At 44.0% G+C, this 27,877-nt stretch overlaps 4 protein-coding genes across 4 annotated transcripts; 3 read left to right on the top strand and 1 right to left on the bottom strand.

The window, feature by feature from the left end:
* Positions 1 to 476: 476 nt before the first annotated feature.
* Positions 477 to 2,887, top strand: LOC119694605. The gene is made up of 9 exons (XM_048628050.1): positions 477 to 753; positions 825 to 1,172; positions 1,246 to 1,394; positions 1,474 to 1,547; positions 1,631 to 1,721; positions 1,796 to 2,121; positions 2,208 to 2,369; positions 2,497 to 2,668; positions 2,748 to 2,887. Exons 1-9 carry the CDS (start codon positions 477 to 479, stop codon positions 2,778 to 2,780), a joined length of 1,632 nt encoding a protein of 543 aa, XP_048484007.1. The 3' UTR covers positions 2,781 to 2,887.
* Positions 2,819 to 4,812, top strand: LOC119694500 (ras-associated and pleckstrin homology domains-containing protein 1). The gene is made up of 2 exons (XM_048631628.1): positions 2,819 to 3,254; positions 3,358 to 4,812. The coding sequence occupies exons 1-2, from the start codon at positions 2,991 to 2,993 to the stop codon at positions 4,744 to 4,746; spliced, it is 1,653 nt and encodes a 550-aa protein (XP_048487585.1). The 5' UTR covers positions 2,819 to 2,990; the 3' UTR covers positions 4,747 to 4,812.
* A 369-nt stretch (positions 4,813 to 5,181) lies between these two features.
* On the top strand, positions 5,182 to 13,200 carry LOC105393220 (beclin 1-associated autophagy-related key regulator). The gene is made up of 7 exons (XM_048630846.1): positions 5,182 to 5,459; positions 5,681 to 6,103; positions 6,802 to 6,929; positions 7,249 to 7,390; positions 11,210 to 11,404; positions 12,410 to 12,518; positions 12,998 to 13,200. The coding sequence occupies exons 1-7, from the start codon at positions 5,281 to 5,283 to the stop codon at positions 13,094 to 13,096; spliced, it is 1,275 nt and encodes a 424-aa protein (XP_048486803.1). The 5' UTR covers positions 5,182 to 5,280; the 3' UTR covers positions 13,097 to 13,200.
* Positions 13,201 to 20,910: 7,710 nt separating this feature from the next.
* LOC119694498 (serine/arginine repetitive matrix protein 1-like) lies at positions 20,911 to 26,368 on the bottom strand. Its single transcript, XM_048628049.1, has 4 exons — positions 26,154 to 26,368; positions 25,348 to 25,759; positions 24,840 to 24,981; positions 20,911 to 21,389 (listed from the first exon to the last, which is right to left on the bottom strand). The coding sequence occupies exons 1-4, from the start codon at positions 26,366 to 26,368 to the stop codon at positions 20,911 to 20,913; spliced, it is 1,248 nt and encodes a 415-aa protein (XP_048484006.1).
* Between the last annotated feature and the right edge of the window lie 1,509 nt (positions 26,369 to 27,877).

Below are 27,877 nucleotides of genomic sequence, written 5' to 3'. Positions count from 1 at the left end.
ATCAACTTTTATAAATCCTATATTGTAAAGACTATTGTAGCTACATACGAAAATAATTTGTATAAGTACTGTTTGTCACAGGTGTTATTTATAGCGATTGCTGTTCTAAATACGAAATATCGCCGCTCAAGAAAACAGTTTTGCTCGCGACGACGCGGTGTTACCCGTGCCTATACCAGCAACTTTCCACTACAATAATCATATACAATAACAGTGATAGTTTACTTATCGTTCGTTCTTGTTACGTGATAATGATAACGCCGAAATAACACCGAAGCAAATCCGTGCCGTAACATTTCCTCGGCTATTTTTATCCCGGTAGCTGAAACCAAAACATTTGTGTGGCATTGAAAGTTTGGAAACAACAAGTCTTCAATATTAGAACAATAAAATACTTTAATCGAGTAATAAGTTAAAAATTTCATAATTCCTAACGTTTGATAGAAGCGTCACCGTAAAAAAACTAAATATACAAAATGCAAGAATTGGAAACCAAAGAAGAGGGAATAGAGCAAACAGATGATGCACCAAGTGTGTGGCAAGAGGACCCGCGCGCGGGCACGGCTCTGGAGCTGGTGTTCTGTCACCTGGGCGCGGCGGCGCTGGCGGCGGCGGGGGGCACGTGCTCCGCCTGGCGCCGCGCCGCCGCCGCGCCCCCCGCGTGGCGCGCCGCGCTGCAGGCACGGCTGCAGGACCAGGGATTGGACGAGATTGATGCCCTCAAGAGGCTCCTACGCATGAGGAAACACACTGGTGGGCAACACTACCTTGCTATTCACAATTAAATATAATTCCTGAATAAAAACAACTTATTTTAACTTCAGATATATCCTGGCGTAGCGAGGCCATCCGCGCATCGGTGCCCTGGCGACTATCAGGGACTATTACTGGTGCAGCGAAGGGTGAAGAAATACAGGGAGCTGCTCTATGCCACTGCTCGTTGCAGCTGGCGCTGGGCGGGTCCGGGGCCGAGGTGACGGTGTGGCGGCGCGGCGCGGGGCGGGGCGGCGCGGGCTGGGCGGCGGCGGCGCTGGGCGGGCGGCTGTCCCTGGCGCCGCGCGGCTGGCTCGGCGTCTCCACGCTGCAGTGGGCGCCCGCCTGCGACCGCCTGCTCGTCACCGGACACATCGCCCTGTCCGCCAGATGGGAGCTCGCCATCCTGGCTGTATCAGGTAAATATTGATAATTATCATACTTGGAGCACTTTCTGGTTGTTCAGTTATAGAACGATGATTGTGGTTGTAGAAGACAAGGGCGTCCGGTTGATGCTGCGCGCGGCGGTGGGGCCGGGTGGCGCGGCGGGCTGGGCGGGGCGGCGCCTGCTGGCCCTCGGAGCCCCCGTGCGCGCCGGCGCCGGCGGCGTCACCACACTGTGGCTTTATAGTGCTACACAGGTAAATTTAACTAGATTTACTATGCACCGAAAATTTGAAAAAGCATCGAATTTCGTTCATGAAATATTTTTTGTTTCAGGAGACTGAATCGGAACACACTGGCGTGGCGACGCCATTACTCCATCTATACAACGAGGCTGCTGCACACTTCAGGTATATAACCGCAACAACTAAAATAATCCGTGTTACCTGCAGAGCATGAGCATTATTTAATTCTTCGTTAATTATAATTCCAGTCATGCCCTGGTAGTGCCGCTGCCAAACACCGAAACTCCAGACGAGGATGTGGAAGAGCAATACTTCCGACACATTCAACAGGATCCCCCGGTAAAATCCTTAAAAGTATGTTGGTATAGTTAATCTACCGCTGAAGTAGCATTTTGACATGGGTACATTTCCAGGTTAATTCCGGCAACGAGGAGGAGTACCAGGTGGTGTGGGCGCAGGGCGGGGCGGCGGCGGGCGCGCGGCGCGGCGCGTGCACGAGCCTGGCCGCCGTGCGCGTGCGCGCGCGCTCCCCGCCGCCGCTGCGCGCCGAGGGGTCGCTGGCGGAGCGCGCGGCGCGCCGGGAGCGGGAGCGGGAGCGGGAGCGGGAGCGGGAGCGGGAGAGGGGGGAGGACTGGGAGGAGCCCGAGCCGGACGAGATGACGCTGCGCGCGCTGTGCGAGCCACCGCACGCCTGCCTGCCGCTGGGCGGACGCGTGCTCGGACTCACTTCTAGGGGAAGGTACTTTGCATTCTATTATTGGTCAGACGAGACGGTAAGAAGCGAATGTGACTGATGACGATATTGTTTGTGTATTTACCCCGCAGTTGCGTCTACGCCAGTATCACAGCGGGCGCCGGGGCGGGCGGCTCGCGCGTGGTGGTGGCGCTGCTGCCGGCGCTGCGCAAGGTGCTGGAGGTGGCGGCCCCGGGCGAGCGCGCCCCGCCCTACTACCTGCAACCTGCCGCCAACCAGTACTTCTTCGGAGCGTGAGTATACAGAGTTAACCAGAGGGTACCAGAAAGGACTACTGGAACTGGAGCTTATGACCCCTATAAGGACAGTTCTTGGATCATGTACTTATTGTGTCTGAATCTTACTCATGGTGTGCTGCAGGCCCGCCGGCGACGGCACGGGGCGCGTGAGTGTGTGGGGCGCGGCGAGCGGCGCGCGGCGGCCCCCCCTCGCGCACCCCGCGCCCTGCGTCGCGCTCGCCCTGCCGCCGCCCCTCGCCGGCAGCCGCGGCGAGACGCACACGGCGCTAGTGGCCGCGGGGGCTGATGTTTATGTACGTATACTTACTAGGGTATTTGCAATGCAATGTCTTATCCATGAGCCTACTTTGTTGACGGTTCTTTCTTATTCAGGTATGGAGTGCCACGGTCCCGTTAGAAGAATAGATAGAAAATGATGTTCTTACCCACCCAGTTCCAACATTCTCCTATGAAAAGCATGTAACATCCTACCTAATCATGGAAAAGGACGATTAAAAGGTCTTGTGGACCCCAAACTATAAGAAAGCAAATCTATACGGGCAGCCTACTAGATTTTGAAATTATAATGAGGAAAGGTGCAGTCAGTTTGGAACTTTGAACGCACACACACCGAGCATGGGCCTGCTTAGCCACAGTATCCTTGCGCTGCGCGGGGGGGTGGTGCGGGGGGCGCGGGGGGCGCACGTGCCGGCGGGCTGCAACGCGCCGCCGCAGCCGCCGTGCGAGCCGTGCCGCCCCGCGCCGCCGCCGCCCTGCCGCCGCGCCGCCGCCCAGCCCCGCCTGGCGCGCCGCGTGCTGTGCGCGCCGCCCCCGCCCGGCAGCCGCCCGCCCTGCGCCGCGCCGCTGCCCGCATGCCCCAAGACTTGCGCTGATGCGAAGGTTAGTCAATGGTCATGCTGGCTCACATTCCACACAGATAAAACTCTCATACAACGGTCAGGGCAAAATTTTCAACGTATTTAACTTTTTCATATCATTACAGAAAATCGAGGAAACCGTTACTACTGTTGGATGCGGGCGGAAGTCACGGTCGGACTTCTGCGCGCGCATCAACGACGAGGTGGGGCGGCGGCTGGAGGCGGCGCGGCGCGCGCGGCGGCGGGACTACGAGGAGGAGGTGCGGGCGCGCCGCGCACGGGACGCCCTGCCCGCGCAGCCGCCGGGACCCACGTACAAGCTGGCCTGCGCCGCGCCCCCGCCCCCCGCGCCGCCCGGCGAGATCTACCACCTGCCGGACAACAAGTGCCTCCGCCCGCGCCCCGACCACTGCGCGCACCTCCCCGCCACCGTCCTCGAGCTCGACCGCAGCGGCGACCCCGCGCGAGGCGGCGCCCAGCCCGCACACCCGCCACAGCCTTCACCCGCACATCCACCAGCTGTCACTCAACCTACTTCTACTCACACTGGTATTACAATACCCAAAAATTGTACACTATCTATGCTTCCCACTGCGCCAAACTCACCACCTCCAACCCCGCAATCACCACCTCCTTCCCCGCAGTCTCCACCTCATTCCCCACAATCTTCAATGTCTTCGACAACGAAGCAACCATCGGTGGTAAATGAGTTCAAGGAGCGCATCATGCAGAGCCTGACCGGCAAGGGCACGCACTCAGAGCACACGCAGGGTGCAGGGTCCGAGCACGCGGGGGTGAAGATCAGCCGGCGACCCTGCAACAGCGGCTGCAAGGACCAGGGGGCCGCGCGCGCCGGCGACCTGACGTGGTGCAAGCAGCTGCCGCCGCCGGCCCCCGAGCCGCCGCGCTGCCGCCCCGCCACGCTCGTCGACCGCGTCACCGCCCCGACAGACAAGCACCGGCCCAACAGTCGCGACCTGCACACATCCGCTGCTCTCCGAGCCAAGCCACCGAGAAACATCATTGACCGGATGAAAAAAAGACCAGACCTCACGGAAGTGAGTCGTGGAACAGTACACTTGGAGACACCGACGTGCCGGATCAATGGATTAATCAAATTTGAACTAGACATTGACGCAAATCAGCTGTCTGACCAGGTACCAGCTAATAAAGCTTCGTCGAAACCTTCTCAGTGTGTCTGCACATCTTCTGCAGTCGGAGGAGACCGTGCGGAAAAGAATTCAGCCAGGTCATCGTCCTCCTACACCTCCTGGTTTCGTAAAAAGGGCAAGAACGAAGAAAGTAACGGTAAAGATACATCGGGGTTGATTAGCCCTAGACCCAAAGCGCAGCCGTGCAGTAACTCATCAGTTAACGAAGTCTTGAAACCGTGTTCCAGTCCTCCTACAAAGCCACCTAAAGACACCTGTAATGAGCCAAAAAAAAAGTTTAGCTCTTTTTCCTCTAATAAGATTAATATTCCAACTAACGATTTAATATTTGTTAAAACCTGATCAATATAATGGTGGTGTTATTTTCAGAGCGTGTGTGTGCGTTGAATAAAGTTCATTTTTTTTAAACATGCATATTATTTAATTGGAAATGAAAATGATTTTAACGCATGGTTTATTCACGGTGGAGGCCGAGGTGGAGTTATTGCTATAATAATTCTCTTCCAGTCTTTTTTTATCATGGGATTCCCACAATAATCCCTGATAATATTTACCATAAGTAACTGTGTAAGTATTAGACTAATCTTTCTTCATCTGGGTGCTGCTGGTCTCCCGTTTTAATATTATTTATAATAATTAAATATTCGTTAGTACAACTAATTAGGTACCTACTTACTTCATGTACTTCTTTCTATCAGTAGCTAAATCCTCAGAATGTTTATTTTCATGTCACAGACTATAATTTTTTTATTATTTTCTCAGCTGGCCACATTTAAACAATGTCACAATGACGTTTCTTTTCTGATATCTAAATTCATTTTGCAATTTTGCATTATTTTGAATACGCAAAAACCTTTGTAACTTAAATTCTGTTAAATGGCTCTGAGCTATTTCACTGAAAGTGAAGCACCAAGAGATTTCCGCATTTCGTCCACGGAGAGTGAAAGCCATTACACAAAATGTCTACTTTGTTACACGATAAAGAAAAACTTTTACTGTGTGGATTGTATCAAGGCTGGAAACTTCCTGCACTCGACCATGCCTTACTCCGACAGGTCTGTAGTCTCATCCAGATCATTATCACCATTAATACAACCCACACAAAGTTTATAACTTTTGCTGAAGAAGTGCTGAAAACATATTTTATGTTGAGGGTATATACTCAGTTTGCTCTATTTTATTTCCTGTTTTTTTCTTAGTTCTATAAAGAATATTCATCACTATCCTGCTTATATACAGTGTGAGCTGATAGTAAAATTTACACATTTCATTTCAGATTTGCAGATAAACAAGCAAAGCTACTCCGACTCAGAGCCAATAGAAAACATGTGCAAGACCGATGTGAGGCACTTCTCTTGAAAAAAAGTAAACATGATTCCCTCCAAATAGAAGTTAAACAATGTAGAGATAAGGTGGAACTGATCAAACTAGCCATAGAACAACGAAGAAGTAATATAGAAGAGAGGAAAAAAGCATTGACAGCTGTGAAGAATCACAATACAGAACTAGGACTGAAGTTACCGAGGTACCAGAAGCGGGTGTCGAGCCTGGCGAGCCACGCGCTGCAGCAGAAGACGGAGCTCAGCAACAGAGTTAGCTTGTTCAATGAAAGTGCCGAGTCACTCGGCTCCTTGAGAAGAGCTCGGATAAGACAATTAACAAAGTATATTTTTCCTGTGTACATAACTTATGATTCTAGGTAAGCATACATTATTGTTATTTGATATTAGCTATTATATTCTTACATGTTTTTAGCTATCTCTACTGATGAACAGCAGAAGTTAGGGTCATGAAAGGTCCAAAGGCCAAATCTTCAATCTACCCTCATTCACAATTATTTTTCTCGTTTTAAATCTACCCCATATCATGTCTACACTATAATATTTTTTAAAATTATAATAAAATTGATGAGGCCTACGAATGCCTATGGTTAAAGAGGAAGTGGAAAACCTCTCAAGAGCCTACAGAGATAGGATTGCTGATCACCCCAACAAGCTGGCTACTGACCTCACCAGTTGTATTCCAATAAGAAGGTTGAAGATGAAAGCACATTTGGGACGGTCTAGGACCAGTTGAATAAGAAGGCAACCCAACGATGGGAGGGAGTGCCTAAAACGCCATAAACACACTCCAAACAACTGCTTATGGTCACTCAAGACCGATTGCAAGTTAAAGTAACTACAAAAAAAAACAATATTATTTCTGAGCAAGTTTTGTACTGCGTTTAAACAGGGTTTTATATCAAATTACAGAATTTGAAAAGTTGCCTTCAGCAATCAGTAATAACATAGCTTTATAATGATGAAAAATATTTGACTTTGGTCTAGTAGTGTCGGAGAGTGAATCACTAAAATGTAATGTAACTATTTCACATTAATCTATTGTTTGCATCACCAGTGACAGTGTGGAGGACATGGAGTTCCTGCAGGTGGAGACGGAGGAGAGCCCGCTGAGCCGCGAGCGCCTGCACGTGGTGGCCGCCTGGCTGCCAGTGGACGGAGACTACTCGTTCTTGCACAGATCCAGTGAGTCATCAGGTTCTAAAGTAGATGGGGTGGAACAGAATCAGACTGAGAGTCCCTAATTAGCATTCACTTCTTTAACTGAGCTACAAATAATGTAATGTTTTTGCAAACATTCTCTCAAAAGGACAGTAATATTGCTTCGAGTTTTTTTCCGTGCCAAGCTTCTTTTATTGTTCTCCCGAAATTAATATTTTGACGAGAGCATTGACTAGAGCTTTGCAAGAACATTCATGACATTAGCGATGCCTGGCTCGGGTCGGCTGTTTCTTTAACAAAACATGACCGTTCAACAACTACAACCAGTCCCCCCTGCCCCCAGTGTCGGTGTCGGCGGGGCTGCCGGCGGGCGAGGCGTGCGGCGCGGCGGGGCGCGCGCGGGCGGCGTTGGCTCTGGCCGCCCAGCTCACGGAGCTGCTGGCCTGGATCACCGACGTGCATCTGATCAACCCGCTGCCCTTCTCGTGAGTAGCTGTTGTACTCACTACATTGCCCTCCGCATTTGTACTTCTTCCTCAACCCATTTTTTTATATACAGGGTGTTGCAAAAAGGGTAAACAAAACCTATGTGTGCAGCATGTTATAAATGTAAGCCCGAAAATTAAATCAGAATGTCAAAATTCGTGAAAAATTACTTCATTTTCAATTGAAACTTTGATATTCATGTGACTTTTTACTATAATATGTATAATGTTTTTAGTATATCCTTTTTGTGACACCCTGTATATGGTACCTTACCATCTAATTTGTTAAGCCTTACATTGTTTCGGTCTCAGACCAACTAAAAAGAACTTTTAGTTGGTCTGAGGTTTCGGTAATAAATAAGGTTACATGTAAGAGATTGGTCTTAGCGATAAGGCCGCCTATTGTGCATTGTTTCTAGTGTTTAAGTATGTTTTGTATGTCTGTTCATTAAAGTATTATTCTATTGCCCACAGAACTATACTTATTGCCCTTCCATGGGTTAAGAACATGTCTTCCACATCATATCTTTAATATAATGTTATTTTACATTAGTACTTACTAAATAAGTATTTATTTGAATGACTGCTAGGTATTAGAATTCATTACGTCTAAGATTTAATATTTTAAGGTTTTATCTTTCATTCTGTCCTGCAAAAGCAAAAGCTGACAAGCTGAGCTAGTATTTCTGAGAATTGTTATTGCGCCTGCGCCCGGGACTGCGCAATCAAACAGCTCAGCAAATTGTAACAATGTACGGTCAGCAAAAGAGACACGTATGCCACAAAGGCACAAAGATGTAAAGTAAGCGGTAAACCGTAGCGTGTATACAATGTGTTGTTTTTCGAACCCGACAAACTTTAAGGGTGTATTCTACGAGTGATTTCATCGAGAAAACACTTCCATATGTGGGGTCAAATCTCAATATTATCATATCTCGAGATTTAAACGCCTTACGGACATGAAATAAAATGATTTTATCCGCAAAAAGTCATCTCTATCCTATAAAAATATCTCTATAAAACGCACAACTGCTAAAAAGTTACATAAAATAAGTTACAAGCACAAGTTAATCTAGTTTTTTTTGACAAAACAAACAGCAAAAATTATCATTTTTTGCAGCAACTTTAAAATGGCCGCCATTTCTAGAGTATTGAGATTTGACCCCACATATGGGGGTGTTTTCACGATGGAATCACTCGTAGAATACACCCTTAAAGTTTGCCGGGTTCGAAAAACAACACATTGTATACAGGGTGATTGGTAAGTCGATGTATTTCTTTAAATGGGTTGTAGTCGAAGGCATTTCCATTCGATTGAACCCCATAATGCATTATCCGAAAGTCAACCATTTCTGAGTTATTTAAGTTTTAATTTTTTTAGGAATTTTGCCAAAATTTATGATTACAAGAAAAATATTTCAAAAACTAAGGATTTTTTTAATACTTTTTTGATTTTTTTGCATTGGTGACACCTTAGTCAACTAATCCAAATCATTAAATGCGCAATATTTAACTTAATTTGGACACAGTGCTTCAAAATAGTTGAAACGTTAAGAAAATGTTAAGAAAGGTGAAAACAAAAAAGCTAAATTAAAAAAGATTTTTTTCTGTCAATTTTTCAAAATCGATTAAGGTATGACCAAGATATAGCCAAAAAAAAACTCAGTAGGGAAACAATCAAGATTTTGTTCCAATTTTAAGGTAAAAAGTATTGTAACTGGACTTATTCGAACCGTTTACTAATTATTGTGTTCCAATAGTGCGGTTTCTCAAATGCACAGATCTAGGAAAAGGTTGCTTCACCGAAATAATGCTTGTCCGATAACACGGTTAGCCGATTGTAATTTTCCATTATGATTGGTAAAACAAAATAATTCATCACAACCCGGTTCCACAAAACTACTGTTCGACGACGGTTAATTCGCCGAAAACATGATTGGCCTACTGGCCAATGCTACTGCACGTGACAATAGCACTGTTTGACAATGATTGTTTTAAATTCAACTTGTTCAAGCACTGTGCCAAATATTTTAGCTAAAAGTTTCACCGAATAGTGTTATAGGAGATGCAATTTGGTGGTTAAACAATTTGACAAACTGGGCAGTCGAAAAAGCATTCTATCGTTGAACCTATCGTCATCGAAAAGTACTTTGGGCTAACCGTGTTATCGGACAGGCATTATTTCGGTGAAGCAACCTTGTAGACGATCTGTGCCTTTGAGGAACTGCACTATCGGAGAACAATAATTAGCAAACGGTTCGGAGCTCTACAAAGTCCAGTTATAAGACATTTTACCTTAAAATTTAAACAAAATGTTGTCCGTGTCCCTACTGAGATTTGTCCGCCTATGCGGTTGTTTTGGCTATATCTTGGTCATACCTTAATCGATTTTAGATTGGAATATGTGATTTTAAAGCTTATAAATAGATTATGTTTTTAAGCTGTAGTGCCTGAAAAATTGTCAGATAAAATTCTTTTTTAAATTAGCTTTTTTGTTTTCATCTTTTGTAACATTTTCTTAATGTTTCATATTTTTTGAAGCACTGTGTCTAAATTAAGTAAAATATTGCGCAATTAATGATTATGATTAGTTGACTAAGGTGTCACCAATACAAAACAATCAAACATGTATTAAAAAATCGTTAGTTTTTGAAATATTTGGCTTTTAAACATAAATATTGGCAAAATTCTTAAAAAAACTTAAAACCTAAATAACTCAGAAATGATTAACTTTCGGATAATGCATTATGGGGCTCAATCGACTGGAAATGCCTTCGTCTACAACCCATTTAAAGGAATACATCGACTTTCCAATCACCCTGTATAGATGTTTCATTTATTTATGAACACAAGAAAATACAGACAATGTACACAGGCTACTGCAATAGTTAATTCAACGAATAGGTTAAGTAAGTATGTTCAAGTCACGTATCACCATTTAGTGGATCAATCATTAAATAGAAATGATTGCGCTGGGGTGGCCTACATATATCTTTTGCTGAGTGTACATGGCTTCAAAATTTGCCAAGTAATTCATAAAATAAATCCATGCACGTTATGCACGACGTGACTTCCTAAGTCAGTACACGTATTACCACCATCGAGCTCACACCTTCTTATATCTGTTTTAAAATTATATTTCTTTAAGTACCTACCTAGTGATCATGTAATTACTGCAGCATATCGTTTAACCATCAAAGAAAATAGCAAGACGAAGGGAATCTACTTCATCCTGGGCCATGTGACACGTGTGGTAACCTATTTTTTAAATTTACTTTTATTTGTTCGACTTGTTACTTGATACGCAATTTCCGTTGACGTTGCAGTGGAGTGTCGATGTCGCTAACGTACTTACTTGATCGTCACGTTTACTGATATTGGCATTTTAGTTTACACTTTTCGATCCTTACCACAAAATCTTACCACTGCCTTGGTCGATCTACCGTCTTCTCGCCTTGCCAGATGCCCTCCCCATCTCCACTTCAGCTTCGTGATCTGCATCCCGACATCTTCAAACATTTTCCTATGTCTACCCTAGTACCTGACAGTCTTAATACCTACCCTACAATACATATAATTATACTGGATGTTGCAAAATGGGTATATTAAGCCGAAACCTACATGTGCAGCATGTTATATTTAGATTCGCAAAAAAAAACTCATTCTCCATAGTAAAAATTCACGTAACCAACAAAGTTTCACTCTGTATAAAATCTGACCCCTCTCAGAAGCATTGTTACTATGAGAGGGGGGTCAGGTATCTCTGCACATGGCCTTACTTAACAGTCTTAATAAAAGCTACTATACATCTGTTTCCAGTGAAGTGTGCCTATCCCGGCTCGAGGGCGTGGAACAAGCCTCGGAGCTGGAGGGCTGGGCGCGGCGGCTGTGCGGGGCCGTGGTGTCGCTGGGGCTGCGCGCCGCGCTGCCGCCGCCGCCGCTGGCGCGCCACGCGCTCGCCTGTTTGCACGGGCTGGCTGTGGCTGCGGCTACTGATGACCCTATGCTGGGGCGGTGAGTACTTTTCTATTCATCATCATCATCATCATCATAGACATAGACACATCGTTTATTTACTAAAAGAATATACATCACAAATACAAAACAACATCAATAGGAACAGTAACATGAAGAATCACAATAATTGTAATCAGCCAATAATCATCCACTGCTGGACATAGGCCTGTCCCAAGGAGCGCCACAACACTCGGTCCACGGCCTTCCCCATCCAACCACTACCGACTACCTGCGTAATGTCGTCAGTCCAGTGGGCAGGAAGATGGTTAAGGCCCGGGTCTCCTATTTACGCCGTAAATCGCGTCCAGCGTCACGCCGTAGGCCGCGTCACGATGCTCACTACATATACGCGCCAACGTCGGCGTGTGAGGGAGACCGCATCAGTACATTTCTATAGTGAGCATCGTGAAGCGGCCTACGGCGTGACGCTGGACGCGACCTACGACCTAAATAGGAGACCCGGGCCTTAATCGACGTAAAGTTTTCAATTATTTGTCGATAGTCATCTACCACCATTTCACAAACTTCACTAAGGAAAGGCCGCTCGCATTTGAAGCTACGTTTGCCTGTTCTGCATTCGAGAACTCATCTCCTCCAATGGTCGGTTCATTAGTAGATGTGACTAACCCGCTGCCACGTCATCTTGCAGATTGTAAGACATGTTAAGATAGTGGTGTTAAAGAGTGATATTCCTTAAAAATCTATAATCAAACTGTGAGTACTTAAAAGCTCTATTTACTGTGCTGCTTTGCATTATCTCCCACCAAGTCTGCCAAGCGTGTAGATTAGTATGACAATGAATAAAACTCCAGTCTTGAAAAGTCAAAGTCAAAGGCATTTTTTTGCTGAATATAGGTTACATAGGTGTTAGTAATTGCGTTTTTGCACTGTGTGACACAATAATTGAAAATGTATTTCCTTATTATGTATGTGTGTGGTGTTGCAGTATTTTCTATTTAATAATGAGTATCCTCATGTGCTACGTGTTGTGTTGTCCTGCAGCGTGTCGGGCCACACGTCGCTGTCGCTGGCGGCGCTGGGCGAGGCGTGGGCGGCGGCGTGGCCCGCGCCCCCCGCGCTCTCCTGGACCGACACCATGCACGTGTGCACCGTACGTACCCCCCAGTCTGCCATTAGCCACGTATCCACCTGTCGCATGGCTCGGCGAGGCATGCCTCGGGTTTGCTACAACGCGATCAAATGCCCGGTTTGTATAAAAGTACCCTCGGTGAGACCATACAAACCCAGCATTGGATCTCGTTCTAGCAAACCAGAGGCATGACTCGCCGAGGCGTGCGACAGGTGGATACGCGGCTAATGTGTAGCACGTAGTGTACACCGTACGTACACCCGACTGCAGAGATAACTAACCACCATTTAAACCTTACTTTAAAAAATAAAGCATTTTTATTAATCATACATATTATGTTGGTTTCAAGGAAAGATCTGTCAATCAAACGTCATAGGATTCTTGTTCTTGCTATTTTTTACAGAATATAGTCGTCTTGTCTGACACCCTGTGTAACTAGACATTACTAGGATCTTATATACTCGTACAGTCTTAGGTACATAAGGTAAATGTCCCGTCAGATGGAGGAGCTGAGCAGCTCGCCGCCGCAGCCGCCGCCGTCGCTGGTGACATCCGCCGCCGCCTCGCTCGCCTCCTTCCTGCGCGGCTGGACCAAGTAGCGCCACTGTACACACACCGCACTGTACTGTATGTACCTCGAGCTACTCACTGTGATGGCCCTGTGCTGTGTCGCGGCTGGACCAAGTAGCGCCACAGTACTCACACCGCACTGTATGTACCTCAAGCACTTCACTGTGATGACCCTGTGCTGTGCTGGATCTGGATACCTGCGCGCTGCGCGGCCCAGCCAAGTAACTTCACTATAATGTTAATGATACTGTACTGTACTAGCTCAAGTGACTTCACTGTAACAGCGCTGTGCTGTGTCCGGCTACTTCAAGGCTGAACTATGCTGGTGATTTTACGAAATAAGGTGTCCTCACTGTGCGAACACATAGCTGTACCTTTAGCTCTAAACTTTACTGTGATTCTGTAGGATTCCTAGTGCTACAGTCAGTTGCATAAGCATGTAAACATTTTTGTACCTTGTTAAAACTAAACTCCATATAAGTATCAAATTAAATAGCAATTACTGTTGACCGTTTCAGATTTAATACTTTGACAAAGTACACAAGTGTTCACTTGTCTATATCGACGGCCGTATATTTTGGGCAGGTTTTTGTATACAAAATCGATATCCGTTTTCTTCCGGCGATTGGCTACTTCTTGTTTTATGCAAGAAAACCAAAATCTATTGTTGTTTACGTCAACTAAAAAAACCTGTAAAATGAAGGTGTGCTCTTTAGGTTATTTGAGAAAAGACAGTGAATGTGTAATCAATGACAACCTATTTGTAACACAAAATAAAGTTGTCCTCTACGGGCTGTTGTGCTTGCAGCGGGAGTCTCTTCGGTGAAAATTCTCTTTAAACTTGACCAGTTTATTTAATTTTTCACTAAACACTAGTTCACAATAGGTAGCTAATCTATTGCTATAGCTTCAACACCGACGTTCACGACGCGCGACTCGGAACTGATTTTAAAAACATGACCTAAGTATATAGTTATTCAAAATGACGAAATGAGGGAATGCGCTTAATGCGGTGTTAGCATTTCAGTGTGCGGACATAACAGGGCGCTGACCAGTGATAGCGCTGACTGAAACTGAAACATAATCGGCTGTTTACTATATTTTCCACTTTCACTGTTTTTAATTAATTATTTATTTCAATTATTATTTTTATTATTTTTGACGGTCCGCCGGCACTGCCACGGGGGCAGGCCGGCTGGCACGGTCGCCATGTAAGGACGCGCGCAATCAAACCCAAGTATGATGTTAGAATGATCGTTTATTGGTAGGGGAAAGTGTTGCCACACTACAACTACCTGGCTATATCCCATTCCACGGGGAGAGACATCTGACAGAACCCTTATTGCATTCGAATGCTTTCGAATAAATGCTGTTATGTAGATACTTAAATGTTGTGTTCATAAATCTAATAATTGCCAAATAACTGAATGCCGGAAAAGTTTTAAAAAAAATCTTTATCCTTTAATTACTATTACTACTTACTACTTATTATCTACCTAAGGAGGGGTAACTCTTATGATGAGATGTGACGATAGGCACGTCTATTAAATACGTGATGGAATTTAATGCTATCATCACACCTCCCCTGGGGAGTGGAGGATGTCAGGATGACAAATGAATACATAACCGATAAGTTAAACTGTTTGCTGTTGAGGATATCCCTCCATCCCTGATGATGACGAGCCAGGTGTCTCACAGCTGGTCGTCCAAACTCCTCGAGCCCTCGTAAGTGTCTTCAACTGTGGCCGCGTCACTTGTTTACAACCAAAATGGCTGTGACGTCGTGCAGAATGTCGGCACGTGTAGGTTGTTGGTAATTTTCCAGTAAGTTACTATGGGAAATATGGCAACTTACGAGGGTTGTATCTCCTGATCAGGTAAGGTTATCCTGGTGGTTGAAGCGCCGGTAGATGTAGCTCGGCGCTCCCCTCGCAGAGAAGTCCAGATGAAATTTCGGAGATGTTCAGGGGTGATGTAATTTAGCGCTGAAGTTGGAACCCTTCAGTTCCCGATTCTTCCAGGGCAAGATGTCACAAACGATAATCCTGAAGAATCAGCCACAAAACTTTCACTAGACACTAATTTTGATGATATTGGGTGATGTTGTTCAGTGTCTGAACTCCGGATTTGAAAGAATTTCAGCAACTTTTCCGACATATCGCTACTACTACTTTTCAAAGAAACAGTCATAATTATAAACAGGAAAGATTCCTTAATTTCCTTGAGTTTCTGAATAATGGTAACATTGGCTTTTTCCAGGTTGTAGGTAGATTGATTGATGTATCTTCCATTTTAAAACCATGATGTTAGCTGTTTCACCTTGTGTAATTATGTCATCTTGAATTGTGATGTCAGTAGTTGGTGACGTTGTATATTGAGGACTTGGGAATGGATGACAGTTGTCGACCGACTCAGTACTCTGCCGTTTTCTCGTTCTGCCTGGTCCCTTCTAAAAAGTGGTGGTGGTTGAGTCTACTTGTGGTGATGAAAGTTTTCCATAATTTATCTTTTGTACGTGTCTGATTTTTTCCAGCAGCTCAGCGAAGAATTTAATATCAGTGCGCGTAATTTTCTAATCTATCGCCGCGCAGCGTTTTTCAATACTACCTATTTGTAATCTGCACGTGAAGTATGCAACTGTAAGGACGTGCTAGTCAAACCAAGGTTGATGTGCGAATGATTGTTTATTACATATGTTGCCTCACTACACAACTTACCAGTTTAATGATGTAATATGCCTCAAATCTGTGTTTGAGTAACGTATGATTTGCTGATCTTTTGGGCGAAGCACCTTTGTATGGATTTCCGCAGTTTTTTGTTGTATTGTTGGTAGTGGTTCTTCCCGGGTGCGGGAGCCGTGGGTGATTATTTATCAGACGTTTATTTCCTCTCATTTAGCCGTTGAAAAGCCAAATGGCAAATTATGCATTCCTTGACTTTCACGGCCGATGCGATGTTCCGGCACGTCTCAGTTCTCCGAGGACCAGCTGGTCTGATGTTATTAGTCATTTTACTGATTCAAGCATGACTGCTTGTAGGTAATAAGTGATAATACTTAAATAACTCGCAGCTGTAGCTCGAAGGACATCCTCTGCTACCGGTCCCGCACACACTCAGCGCCTTCTCCTTAAGATCTCCAGCAGCTCCTTATCACTGTGGTAGGCCTTTACATTTTTTTGTCTTACCAGCGGGTTAATAAGTTTGCCACTAACTACTTCTAGGTTGTTGTCCAGGCGATCAAGCTGTGACTTGACTTCTTTGGCGCTCTCCTCATTCCCCATGCTCAGGCACCACTTTCCGGTTTTTTTCCCTAAGGCACTTTGTCCACTTGAATGCCCTTGCCTCTAAAGTCCAGCGATGTCCGTATCGTCTCTATGACGTTATCCCCGATGTTATTGGGATCCTTGGACGTCACTATGATTGTGTGTTTGGCCTTAGGTTTTGGGCGGGCTGCGACAGATGCGTAGGTGGTGCTTTGAGCGCCGGTTTATTTTTGTTTTTAAGAGCGGAGTTTATCCTCACCATATTAGAATTCAAAGCCTTTGATTGACTGGCTACATCTACCCTTAGAGGAGTTATCATTTCCTCCAAGTGTGTAGCCGTGATGGACAGTTTGGCTCCAATTCCCAGCTGCCCCGATGATATTGGGCCGCTCGTGTGGATGTGGTCCTTGTCTTCCTCCAACTCTTTTATTATGTCGTGGGACCTGGCTTTAAGTCCCACTGTCCATCAGAGGGTCTTTGTGCTATTTTGTCAGTTGTCGTGCGTGTGGAGTGAGGTGTATGTATAATGTTGGTAGTTTTCTTTGTTATGCGATATCTGTATCGTGGCTGTACCGGGAGAGATAACTGCTGGTGCCTGTTGGGCTTGGTGTGTGTAGGGGAGACAGAGGTTCCCCCTACAATATTTGGACCGGGTCTTGTTGGATGTTGAGTGAAAGACGCATGTTATACGTATGTTCGATCACTGATTTATTTCTATAATTAATGGTATTTAAATATGTGCATTACGTGCATGTAAAAGGTATTTCCGTATTGGTCAGCATTAAAATTACTATAATAGTATAATCTAATGTGTACGACTGTACGTGATAAACCGTACAGTGGGTTTTAAGGGGAGTTTGTTCAAATGTCTCGTGTGTTCTCCCTGCATCAATGGTCTCCGGGGTCCCCGTTGATAGGTACGTTGTCCTTTGAGAGGTTAATTTTGGTAGGGGTAGGGAAACACCACCCGTTTCCCGACATTCGGTTTTCCTACGAAAGCTTAGAAATAATCTTAAGATATGTTATTATTATCCTCTAGAACTGTGATGCCTATATAAAATAAATTCTTCAAGTCGTATTTCTAGCCGATTAAAAACAAAATGGCATAAATGTATTCCTTGTTTTTCACGACTACTTTTTTCCATTATTATCTAACTCATTAGTTTCCACTTATTTCCTCCAATTACTTAAGAAGTCATTAGTGATGAAGTAATTAGATATAGTACAATCGTATATTATAGTACAATACAACCTATCTCACTCACACTATTAGACCCTGGTATACACAATTAATAATTGAGTTTCGACACGTACGATATTATGATTTTCTTATAAATTTACTACATTTAATTCATGAAATATTACCTAGGCGTCTACAAGTGTCATTAAACTAATTATATACTTCCCAAAGAAAATAATCATACAATAAACAATTTTAGGTGCCTAAGTATTCTAGGTACTTCCATACAAAATTATGTCTGCATATTCAGATCCAACACAAAATAAAAAAAATTGTTTAGTTATATTTTGACAACAACTTTTGACTTAAATCTGTTTCTGAACGAATTTAAATTCTAAGAAAAATAATGAAATAATTAGCCAACCTGCATTTTTAAGTTAAATTGTCCCAAAAATATATAAATTTCCCATCTGGGTGGGGTGGCGGTCGAACTTGCGGGGTCCAACTCGGGCACATCCAGTTCCTCGCTCTGGGCAGCATCAGGCAGCAGCCTCGTAGCTGTTAGCTCGGAGGACATCTTCTGCTACCCGACTCGCACACTCCCAGCGCCTTCTCCTCAGCAGCCAATTTTTCTCCCGGCGCCATCCATTTTTTTTTTAGAAGTTTAGGTACTTTTATTTTGTCCACTTGTTTGTAGATCGATTTTGATTTTTATATATTTATTATTCAATTCAATTTCATTTATTTCAGATATGAATATCCATACAAAATGTTAGTAACAATTTTAACTTATGCTATTGTTAGTGATAAAATTATGTATGTTTATTTTCTTCCATTCTTCCACTTATGTATTTATGATTTTAGGCCGAGAATTAATGTCACGTTGCAAGTAGAACCTCTCCTAGGCTCCACAATGCCTTTGTCAAAAAAAATATGAATATGTCACTTGCACTATAGTTATGTTAGTTTGTCACTAGCACTGTAATCCGTGATTTTTCCGAACCGCACCACGCAACCCGCAAAGATGTCACGAATTACCCTAATTGAGGACGCGCATGTAAGCGCTGTCATCACATAATCTCATGTATGAGTGCCTCATACAAAGTATATTTATTATATTAATGTCCATTTGCACCTTTCACATTTCTTTATCCATTTGTAAATTTTAGTCCGTTATTCAATTTAATTCAATTTTAATTTATTTTAACTACGCGGTCCGCCGGCACTGCCACGGAGCCAGGCCGGCTGGCAGGGTCGCCATGTAAGGACGCGACAATGAAGGAACACGGTTGATGTGCGAATGATGGTTTATTACTAATGACCTATATATGTGTATGCTAAGTAGGGGTAAGTGTTGCCACACTACAATCGTTGGTAGTGGTTCTTCCCTGGTGCGGGAGCCGCGGGTGATTATGTATCAGCGCGTCACGTTTATTTCCTTTCATTTAGCCGTTGGAAAGCAATATGGCCAATTATGCATTCCTTGACTTTCACGACCGATGCAATTTCCTTCTTTTCTTTATTGTTCCTACTACCATGTGCTTTTGGCAATCTGCGCAACGACTGAGAAATTCAGTAATTTCCTTATGCATATTGAGCCAATATTTATTTTTGATGTTATTAGTCATTTTACTGATTCCACCATGACCGCATGTAGGTAATAAGTGATAATCATTAAGTAACTCGCAGCTGTAGCTCGACTAGCTCGTTGGACATCCTCTGCTACCGGTCTCGCACATTCCCAGCGCCTTCTGCCGTTTAATTTTGTGTTTCGGCGCCATCCATATTGTAGAAGTTTATTTTTGATTTGATGCACTTATGCATGTTTATTTTCTTGAAAGTACTTACTAAGACTAACGAAGAACTAACGATTCATCTATGCGTGCCTTCGTTTATAAAGACCCAAGTTCGGTACTTACATATTTTTACCACATTGGTAAAAGCCACTTATTTTGGACTGCAGTCCCATTTTACACTGGCACTGGAGGTTGTTAGGTGCCTTTTTGCGGTAGCGCACCGTCATTTTTTTGTCGTCTAGTGCTAAGCCTTCGAATGTGTTCTTGTTTTGGGCCTGCAAGATCTCCAGCAGCTCCTTATCGCTGTGGTAGGCCATTAATTTTTTTAACCTTACCAGCGGGTTAACAAGTTTGCCTCTAACTACTTCTAGGTTGTTGTCCAGGCGATTAAACTGTGACTTGACTTCTTTGGCGCTCTCCTCATTCCCCATGCTCAGCACCACTTTCCGATTTTTTTCCCTAAAATTAAGTTATTAATTAAGTTTCACTTGAAAGCCCGTGCCTCTAAAGTCCAGCGACGTCGATTTTTGTTTTAAAGAGCGTAGTTTATCCTCACTGTACAGAGCGGTATGTAGATGTCACACTCTGTATAAGAATTATAATTAATTAGGGTGTCAGGATGTCAAAATGAATACATAACCGATAAGTTAAACGGTCTATAATGTACTAAAAACTTAAACTAACGTGCCGTAATATAAAATAATAGTGTATTTACAAGGATGTCACGAATTACCCAAATTGAGGGCGCGCATGTAAGCGCTGTCAGCACATAATCTCATGTATGAGTGGCTCATACACTCACCATATTAGAATTTAAGGCCTTTGATTGACTGGCCACATCTGCCCTTAGAGGAGTTATCATTTCCTCCAGCTGTGTAGCTGTGTCGGAGATGGCCAGCTCGGCTCCAATTCCAAGCTGCCCCGATGATATTGGGCCGCTCGCGTGGATGTGGTCCTTGTCTTCCTCCAACTCTTTTATAATGTCGTGGGACCTGGCTTTAAGTCCCACTGTCTCCTCCCTAATTACCTCCCGTATGGTTTCCTCTGTTACTGCTCTCGTGCTGCGGAGCCAAGTTGCGATTTCTTGAAGCTCGCCCTTGAGCACGGAGATCTCCCGGTTGATCAATTGGAGATCCTCAGTTATTCCGGTACGGGCGGTCTCTGGGGGTGGGGATTTTGGAGATGGGTGCCCTGTAGGTACTGGTAGTCTGGGCGTCCATCTTCATATAGTGGATCTCATTGGCCAGGTCCCCGAGTTTTAATTTTATCTCCTCCAGAGCCGGTCTGAGGTCAGGATGTAGGTGTTCGTTTGCAGTGGTCGCCATGGTTGTATCCTGCGTAGTTTTTCGGGGTCCTTCGCTGGTTTTGTTGGTTGGAGGTGTCACCTCTTTTGCTTCGATATGGACGGCTTTTATGGTCTTCATAAAGCCGTCCATCTCAAAGTTCAACCAACTTTGGACCCCCGTTACCGCCTTGTGGGTACCGGTCCAGGCTTCCTTTGCCTCGCGCTGCAGCACCTCGGAGCGCTGTCTTTCTTCCACGAGTTGTTTGCTGTGTGCGCGTTCCACCCTGACCATTTCCCTGGCTGACCTGCACTTTTCCTCCTATCTGAGGAGCTTGTGCCTGTTTCTTGAGTCAGCAAGATATAGGACCATTTCATAGAGGTTGGATAGCTGTTCCACAGCGATCGTCCGGATCTCTCTTTTTAAGTTATTGGCTGACTCTATGGCCCCTTTGCCGGCCATGAGATATTCCCGTGCCCTGGCTGTAGCTAGGTCCTTACAGACACCGGTGTGCTTCCCAATAACGGGAGGAAGAAGGCTCTCCCTTCCACTGGCCACACTCTCGATGTCCGTCCAGTCTTCGTCCGTGAGCGCCTCCTGCTCGTCATCTGCTGCTTCAAGTTCCCTGGATGGTGATGGGGACTTTCTAGGTGACTTCACGGGGGTGGACGAGACAACGATGGCGTAAAAGTCATTTTTAGCGTGCGTCGGGGAGGCGCTGGTGGACGGTTGTGGGTCCTCGATGTGAGCCTTTTGGGCCGTATCTTGGCCGGCTTCAGGGGGACTGTGGTGTGATTTGTCTGTTGTGTGCGTGGAGTTTGGTGATGTGTTTTTTTTTGTGTAGTGTGTGGGGATCACAGAGGGATTCGTCTGCCACAAGGTCGCGCGTCTCGTCCACGGACATCTTCCTTGCGACGGATTGCGCATTCTTTATGGAGACTGCCCTACGTAACCCTCCCGTGTGAATCCGCTTTGTAATGCCCTTCGCTTGGGCGATACTCCGGCAAAGGTTGCTCGGTCCCTTGTTGCCACTAAGTCTTTTAGGTTTAGTGGCAGCCGCCACACTACACACGTATACTAGGTGGGGGTAAGTGTTACCACACGACAATATGTAGTGATCCGGACTCACTATTACAATTTACAATCATTTTAAACATAATGATACTGTCTAAGTTTCTTAGTTCTATTTTTATGAAAACGTGTTATTTATAAATCTGCCTCTCATCGCGTTTTGCTGATAAGTCTTAGATATGACCGTGACTTGCGCCGCTCTTTCTGTATTTTGCTGACGATTGTTGTACTGCGGTCTGTTAGTGAATGCCGGCCCCCGCGAGGGCGCCTCTCCCCGCGCCCCGCGCCTCCTACTAATGAAAGTAGTGTTGGAGGTACATACGAGTAATATATATTTTAGTAAGTCGATGAAAAACAATATGGCAGCAATGTATTCCTTGTTTTTCACGACGACTTTTTTCCATTATTAGATTTAAAATTTTTTACTTTCCACTTTTTTCCTCCACTAGTTTGAAAACAAAATGGCAATAATGTATTCCTTGTTTTCACTACGGAGATTCATACGAGCGAATGTTGTTTGCCGGCATCTTTGTAGGGAAGTTGTTAGGTGGCTATCCAGTGTGACTACCTACTACCTATGTTGAAACTGTTTAATTCATACAAACCAGACCATACAACTTTTGAAACTCCGATTATGTTTCAGTGAATGTCATTAATACTGCCTTAAATATGCGAGGTCACCTGGGGTTATGGTAAAGGTCAATGTAGTGTATGTATGTTTGATACATCAGGCTATAGGGTCGCGAAAGGATGTGTGATTATGATTAGTTAGAAAATGCCTCGCTTTATAGCTTGGATATAGACTAGCAATATAAAAGTTTGCTTCTTACAAAGGATGTAAATATTATTATAGGTGTGGCAAGCACACGGCTGTAAAACTTTCATGGATGTTAACTTTCTTTTAGTCGTATTCTATATTTTTATTGCTAGTCTATCTCAATATTATCAATCCAGTAAATATTTGATTCATAAAAAGGATCAGTGGTCTGTGTAAATTGTAATTTTAATTGTATATATAGCAAGAAAATGTTCGGAAAGAGATTGTTAAGTTATATTTTATGATAGTTTTATTACTTGAATAAATCATTGTTTCAATATAGATAAACTAATCTGTGTTGTTGTTTATTCTATGATCGTTATCAACTAAACTGCATTTTTTTCATACTTGGCTTACAAGGTAAACAATCTTATTTTAATCCAAATATTATTAATTACATAAACTACAGATAAAATAAATGGTTTCTTTGCGAAAGTAGCTAGCAAGTATTTCATTGGTTCTTATGTAATTACTTCCACACAAATATAGTTTCTTATGCCAAGTATGAAAAAATGCAGTATATAAGTACCTGTGACCTGCGGCACGCCAAGACGCGAGGCTACAGTCGGCGTAGCTGCATACATCAGTATGAGTACTTACCTACCATTGGGTACACCATCACATCGATAAATTTCATGTAATGAAATTACTAGTCTTTAGAATTAAAACATGCATATTCCAATTCAAAGCTTCTATTAAAAGATAAAATATAATTAATAAATAAAATAAAAAACAACAAGTTGACTAGTTAACATAACAATAATGTTAAAACTACGTACAAATAAATTAACTCATACAAATAACATAAATTCCTTCTTAAAAAAAATTACAAATTGTCGGTAAGTACAAAATATACAATTATAGATTCTTCATAAAACATAATATTATGTCCAAAAATACTAGCTAAACCATTGTCATTGCCCAAGTAACATTTCATTCGAGCTTAGGTTGTAAGAAATGCCTTTAGGTTTTATAAGGGTTGTGAAAAGGTTAATGCTTTGCTATCTGGTCATATTGAGTACTTGAGAATGATTACTAAGTCCTAAAACTAATTGTTTATTAATACAACCTTGTAGCTGCTGATAAGAGTTTATATTAACGTTATTTTAACATGTATTTCAGGAGCATATAGTTCTAGGATCTTATAGTTGTCGTAGACTCCTGATTTACTTCTAGAAAAGCTAGCATTAATGCTAAAGTGAGAGCTTAAGGTTAAATTTTTAACCTTGATACAACCATAAAGTTATGGAATATTTAAATTACTTATAAGTATTTTTTAAAACCTATCTTAAACCTTTAGGTTGATAAGAGTTGTCTAGGCAAACAAATTAGGACTACTTGGTGAAAACCAAAAGCATTAAGCACTGGCTATGAGCTAAAGGCATGATTTAAGTCCTACAAGAATATTTTAAAGCTTTAGAGGCATCCTCAAAATATGTTTAATGCTTTTTAGTAATTTCCTAACGGCCGCCATATTTTTTCACTGAAATAAAAAAAAAACTTACCAAAAAGATACATTTTAATTAATAAGGGAAAATTCAGTAGCGTTTCCTATACTATTCCAAATATATGTTTTTTTATATAGACAGTACTTTTATTTCTAATATAAATTTACACCAAACATAAAATTTTATCTATTTTTTTTAATTAAAATATCTTCAAATTTATCATTTACAAAAGGCCCGTCACTTATACAGAACTATTAACCGAAAGTATCACAATAAAGTGCTAGTCGCACAAGGTTTTCATATTTCCTGACTTCAGCCTAACTACTTACTATATTTTGTATTAATACAACACTTACAAGTTAGCCATTTTGAGTCTTGGAAAGTGTCAGGTAATGGCGCCATTTATTATAATTATTATAAAATCTTACACAGAAACATTTTAAGACCCGAGAGTCCTGGGAAGGCATTACAAATATCCATCAAATATGTTTCAAGTTATAGAAGAGTTACATCCAGGACTAATTTAGAACTTAAAAGCTGTCTTCCAAGGTTATGTTAACGTTAAATTAAGGTTGTGAAGGTTTTATTTAGGTTCTGTGTAAGTTGTTCAAAAGGTTCTGGGTTTGAGCTATAGGTTTTGCTGTAGCTCTCAGAAAGGTTCTAAAACCTGGGCCCTTTTTGCACTCAGGAGGTTAATATAAGGTTAATATAAGGTTATCGAGCCTTCTAAGTCTCACGAGTTGATTTCCATACAAAGGTTCTAGAACCTTTTCAAAACCTTTTTAAAACCAAAAATGTTACTTGGGTGAATAATCACATGGTATTATTTAAGCTATCATACTATCACCTTTAAAAAACTATTGAGGTAGATCAATCATAATACGAGTAATATCGTGATGTCGGCTGTCACCCACTGCCCCCGCGACACGCCCCCACCCCCGGCGCGGGGGGTGCGGGCGGCGGGGGGCGGGGGCGGGCCCAGCGCCGCGCCCCGTCGTCTAGAGCGTCCTGAAGCCGCGCCACGCGGGAGAACAACTCGTCTGATGGAGACCAGCGCTGCACACGGAAATTGACAAAATAAGACAGTAAGTATCATCAGGTATAATAAGTAGCACAGGGCGCTATTAAGACGTGACAAAAGTTCTCCGTTTGCGCTAGCTCTTGAGGCTGCGCGATGGGAAACTCTTGTCACGTCTTAAATGCACCCTGTACTAGCCCTGCAAGTTATGTAACACTTCTAGACATAGGCTTGATTAAAAAGCTTGAGAGCTTCCCAGATTGTCTGTCCTTCACTTGAAATTTAGTTTTTTACTAATCAGTTTTTCGGCAGACATGATCATAGATCAAAGTCTAAACGAACTCCCTACACTAAAAAGTAACCACCAAACCAGTAACAAAATAATCTTTCAATAAAACACTCACCAAAGCAGCACTTCTCTCTGGTCCGTCGTCTGTTAGCCGCGCGGGGCAGGTGGTCGGGCGACTGGTCGGTCGACTGGTCGCGCCGCCCGCCGGCTGGCGACCGGTCGGGCCATCAGTCCGGCGACTGGTTGGGCGCGTGCTGCTGCTGCCGTCGCGCCGCGTCACGCTCTGGATGCTGATGTTGCGGACTCGGGGCGATGGGAGGATGCGTTTCTTCGCCTGCTTAGGGGCTGAGCTGGCAGTGACGTCACTGTGTGCCCTCCGCGGGCTGCATCGCTCTGTCTGTGCGGCGGGGACGGTGACGGTGACGTCACAGTGTACCCCCCGCGCGCCCCGCCCCGCCCCCCGCGCGCTGCGTCGCTCCGGCGGGGCGGGCGGGGAGGGGGGCAAGGTCATGTTGCTTGCGCTGTGTCTGCAAGTATGGCATTATAAGTTAGTCGTGAGGTGCAGGGAGCGGACGATCGGGTGTTGTGGTTGGTGACCCTGACTGCTATGCCGAAGTCCCGAGTTCGATATATGATTAAAGACAATTTTTGTCAAAACTGTTAGATTAGGTGCTTTTAACTTATTTTATGTAACTTTTTGTATGAATAAGTGTGCTTCCAGTTTCTTTATAGGGACCTCCCAAAGTGACCCAATTGTACCTGAGCGCACCCTAGGCAGTCAGACAGCCTGGCAGATCCTCGAACTGACACTTTAAGGAGGTTACCAGCTAATTTCCGCAGAATACTGCAACATACTATTCCCATATTCTCTCCATTTAGATACTACTAAAATACTATCCAAAAACTATGAAATCCCCATACCTAGGCCCCTGGTCCTGTCGTTCCATCAACAACGGCGCGTGGCACTTGCAGCTCTTGGTAGAAGAGCGCAGTCTCTGCTTCAGCGTGCTGACGATGCTAGTGCCGTCTCGCTCCCCCGCGGTCTCCTGTCTCGCTCGCACGCGCGGGGTGAGGGGGCGGGGGTCTAGGCGGTCTAGGTGTACTTCTTGTTCTATTCTGGATTCTCTGTTCAGCATTAAAGAATAAAAATAGTTTTATTCGTTGTAAAATAAAAAAAATATTTAAGAAAGTTAAACAACTACTACATACTATTAACCATAGGAAAAGAAAAAGGGCTCTTATAATGTGTTACGTAAATTTGGATGGTCATATTTTATTGAATGAACTATCACAATACGGGTCTTGCAAAAGTAGTAAGTATAGTAAGCCAAAATAGGGGGGTGGCTCAGGGTCTGAACTAAACATTTTTTTATTACGACTTTCAAATTCCTGTCTCTTATGTCTTACTTATGGAACACCCTATAATTATACAGTATGGGAGGCAGTTCCTGTCATGATATCTGACCTGGGGCTGGTCATCCCTGGCCGCCGGCAGGGCAGCCCGCAGCGCGCTGGCTCCGACGCCGGGGGCCCGCTCCCCCGCGTCGCGCCCTGCTCGGATAGCCTCTCTTGGTGCTCTCTGTTTACATAATATAAATTATTGAGGTAGAACTGAACTAGGTTTGGTGAGTTCAGTGTATAAGTTGCCTATTATTGCCTATGTTTCTTAAGAAAGGTAAATATGTTCTGCAGTTAGATATGAAGAACTGACACAGTCCGCTAATTGATGGGTGAACTCGAAACGTGGAGGAAGACAAGTTATGTCCACTAGTAAAATACAGTTGACGATGATGATATATATAAATGCATTTTAAATTGTGTACTGTGTAGCTAGTTACTAATTTGGTTAATTATATTAATATTATATTTTATATAGTTTTGATGTCGTATACCTAGTGTAGTTTTTAGAGTTAATAAAGTAAACGAATATGAACGTAATCATGACTATACGTTCCAGCCCCTACCTCTGTCGGGCACGCACTAGCACGCAGGCGCGCACGGCGGCCAGCACGCGCCGCGAGTGCGCGCACAGCGCCGCGCCGCGCGCCGTGGCCGCCGCCAGCGACGCCTGCAGCCGGGTCGCGGCTTCGCACTTCGACCTGGTGGTTAGACAGTAGGGTCACTCGTTAGATTTTTTGTCGAATTTCTAACTGTGCGGTGTATACTGTACAGCAGTGCGTTCACCAGAGTTGTCGAAAAAAGTCGATATGAATTTGATAGGAAAGTCATTGGAATTTGTATGCGTTTTATTAGTTTCTAACTTCACCGACAGGGGCGCTGATCAAGATGAGTTGACAGCATTTGTGACTTGTGATAGACCTACAGGCATACGCCACTTTTGTGATGTTTTAAGAGCTTGAACGCCCGTTTATATGAAAATGCGCGTAGGTATACAGACATAAAAGAGGAAACAAAAGCTTGTAAATAGGGCTGATAGTGTCAGTAGACTGTAGATGTGAGTTCACCTGTAGCGGCAGTCCAGCTCGTCGTACGCCTCCCGCGCGCGCTCCAGCTCCGCCTCCAGCCGCGCCGCGCGCTGCAGTCCGCGCTGCTGCTGCTGTGGGGACATAGGACAGGATAGTTTGTGAAAAACTATAAAATTTTACGGGCATAGAAAGTGGCGCCTATCGCGGAAACTATCATGA

The sequence above is a fragment of the Plutella xylostella genome, chromosome 4 (genome assembly GCF_932276165.1).
Source record: "Plutella xylostella chromosome 4, ilPluXylo3.1, whole genome shotgun sequence".
In the NCBI taxonomy this organism is placed as follows: domain Eukaryota; kingdom Metazoa; phylum Arthropoda; class Insecta; order Lepidoptera; family Plutellidae; genus Plutella; species Plutella xylostella.
The sequence above is the reverse complement of the archived record's forward strand: the minus strand, read 5'-3'. Positions and strand labels throughout refer to the sequence as shown.

Coding starts and splice junctions, on each gene's coding strand:
- LOC119694605 (XM_048628050.1), top strand. CDS start 477: ATGCAAGAATTGGAAACCAAAGAAGAGGGAATAGAGCAAACAGATGAT. Junction 1,395..1,473: donor GGCTTTATAGTGCTACACAG/GTAAATTTAACT, acceptor TTTTTGTTTCAG/GAGACTGAATCGGAACACAC. Junction 1,722..1,795: donor ACATTCAACAGGATCCCCCG/GTAAAATCCTTA, acceptor GTACATTTCCAG/GTTAATTCCGGCAACGAGGA.
- LOC119694500 (XM_048631628.1), top strand. CDS start 2,991: ATGGGCCTGCTTAGCCACAGTATCCTTGCGCTGCGCGGGGGGGTGGTG. Junction 3,255..3,357: donor AGACTTGCGCTGATGCGAAG/GTTAGTCAATGG, acceptor ATATCATTACAG/AAAATCGAGGAAACCGTTAC.
- LOC105393220 (XM_048630846.1), top strand. CDS start 5,281: ATGGCTCTGAGCTATTTCACTGAAAGTGAAGCACCAAGAGATTTCCGC. Junction 5,460..5,680: donor ACCATGCCTTACTCCGACAG/GTCTGTAGTCTC, acceptor ATTTCATTTCAG/ATTTGCAGATAAACAAGCAA. Junction 12,519..12,997: donor ACACCATGCACGTGTGCACC/GTACGTACCCCC, acceptor ATGTCCCGTCAG/ATGGAGGAGCTGAGCAGCTC.
- LOC119694498 (XM_048628049.1), bottom strand. CDS start 26,368: ATGCTGAACAGAGAATCCAGAATAGAACAAGAAGTACACCTAGACCGC. Junction 25,760..26,153: donor CGACAGGACCAGGGGCCTAG/GTATGGGGATTT, acceptor CCATACTTGCAG/ACACAGCGCAAGCAACATGA. Junction 21,390..24,839: donor GGGGGCGTGTCGCGGGGGCA/GTGGGTGACAGC, acceptor CGCACACAACAG/ACAAATCACACCACAGTCCC.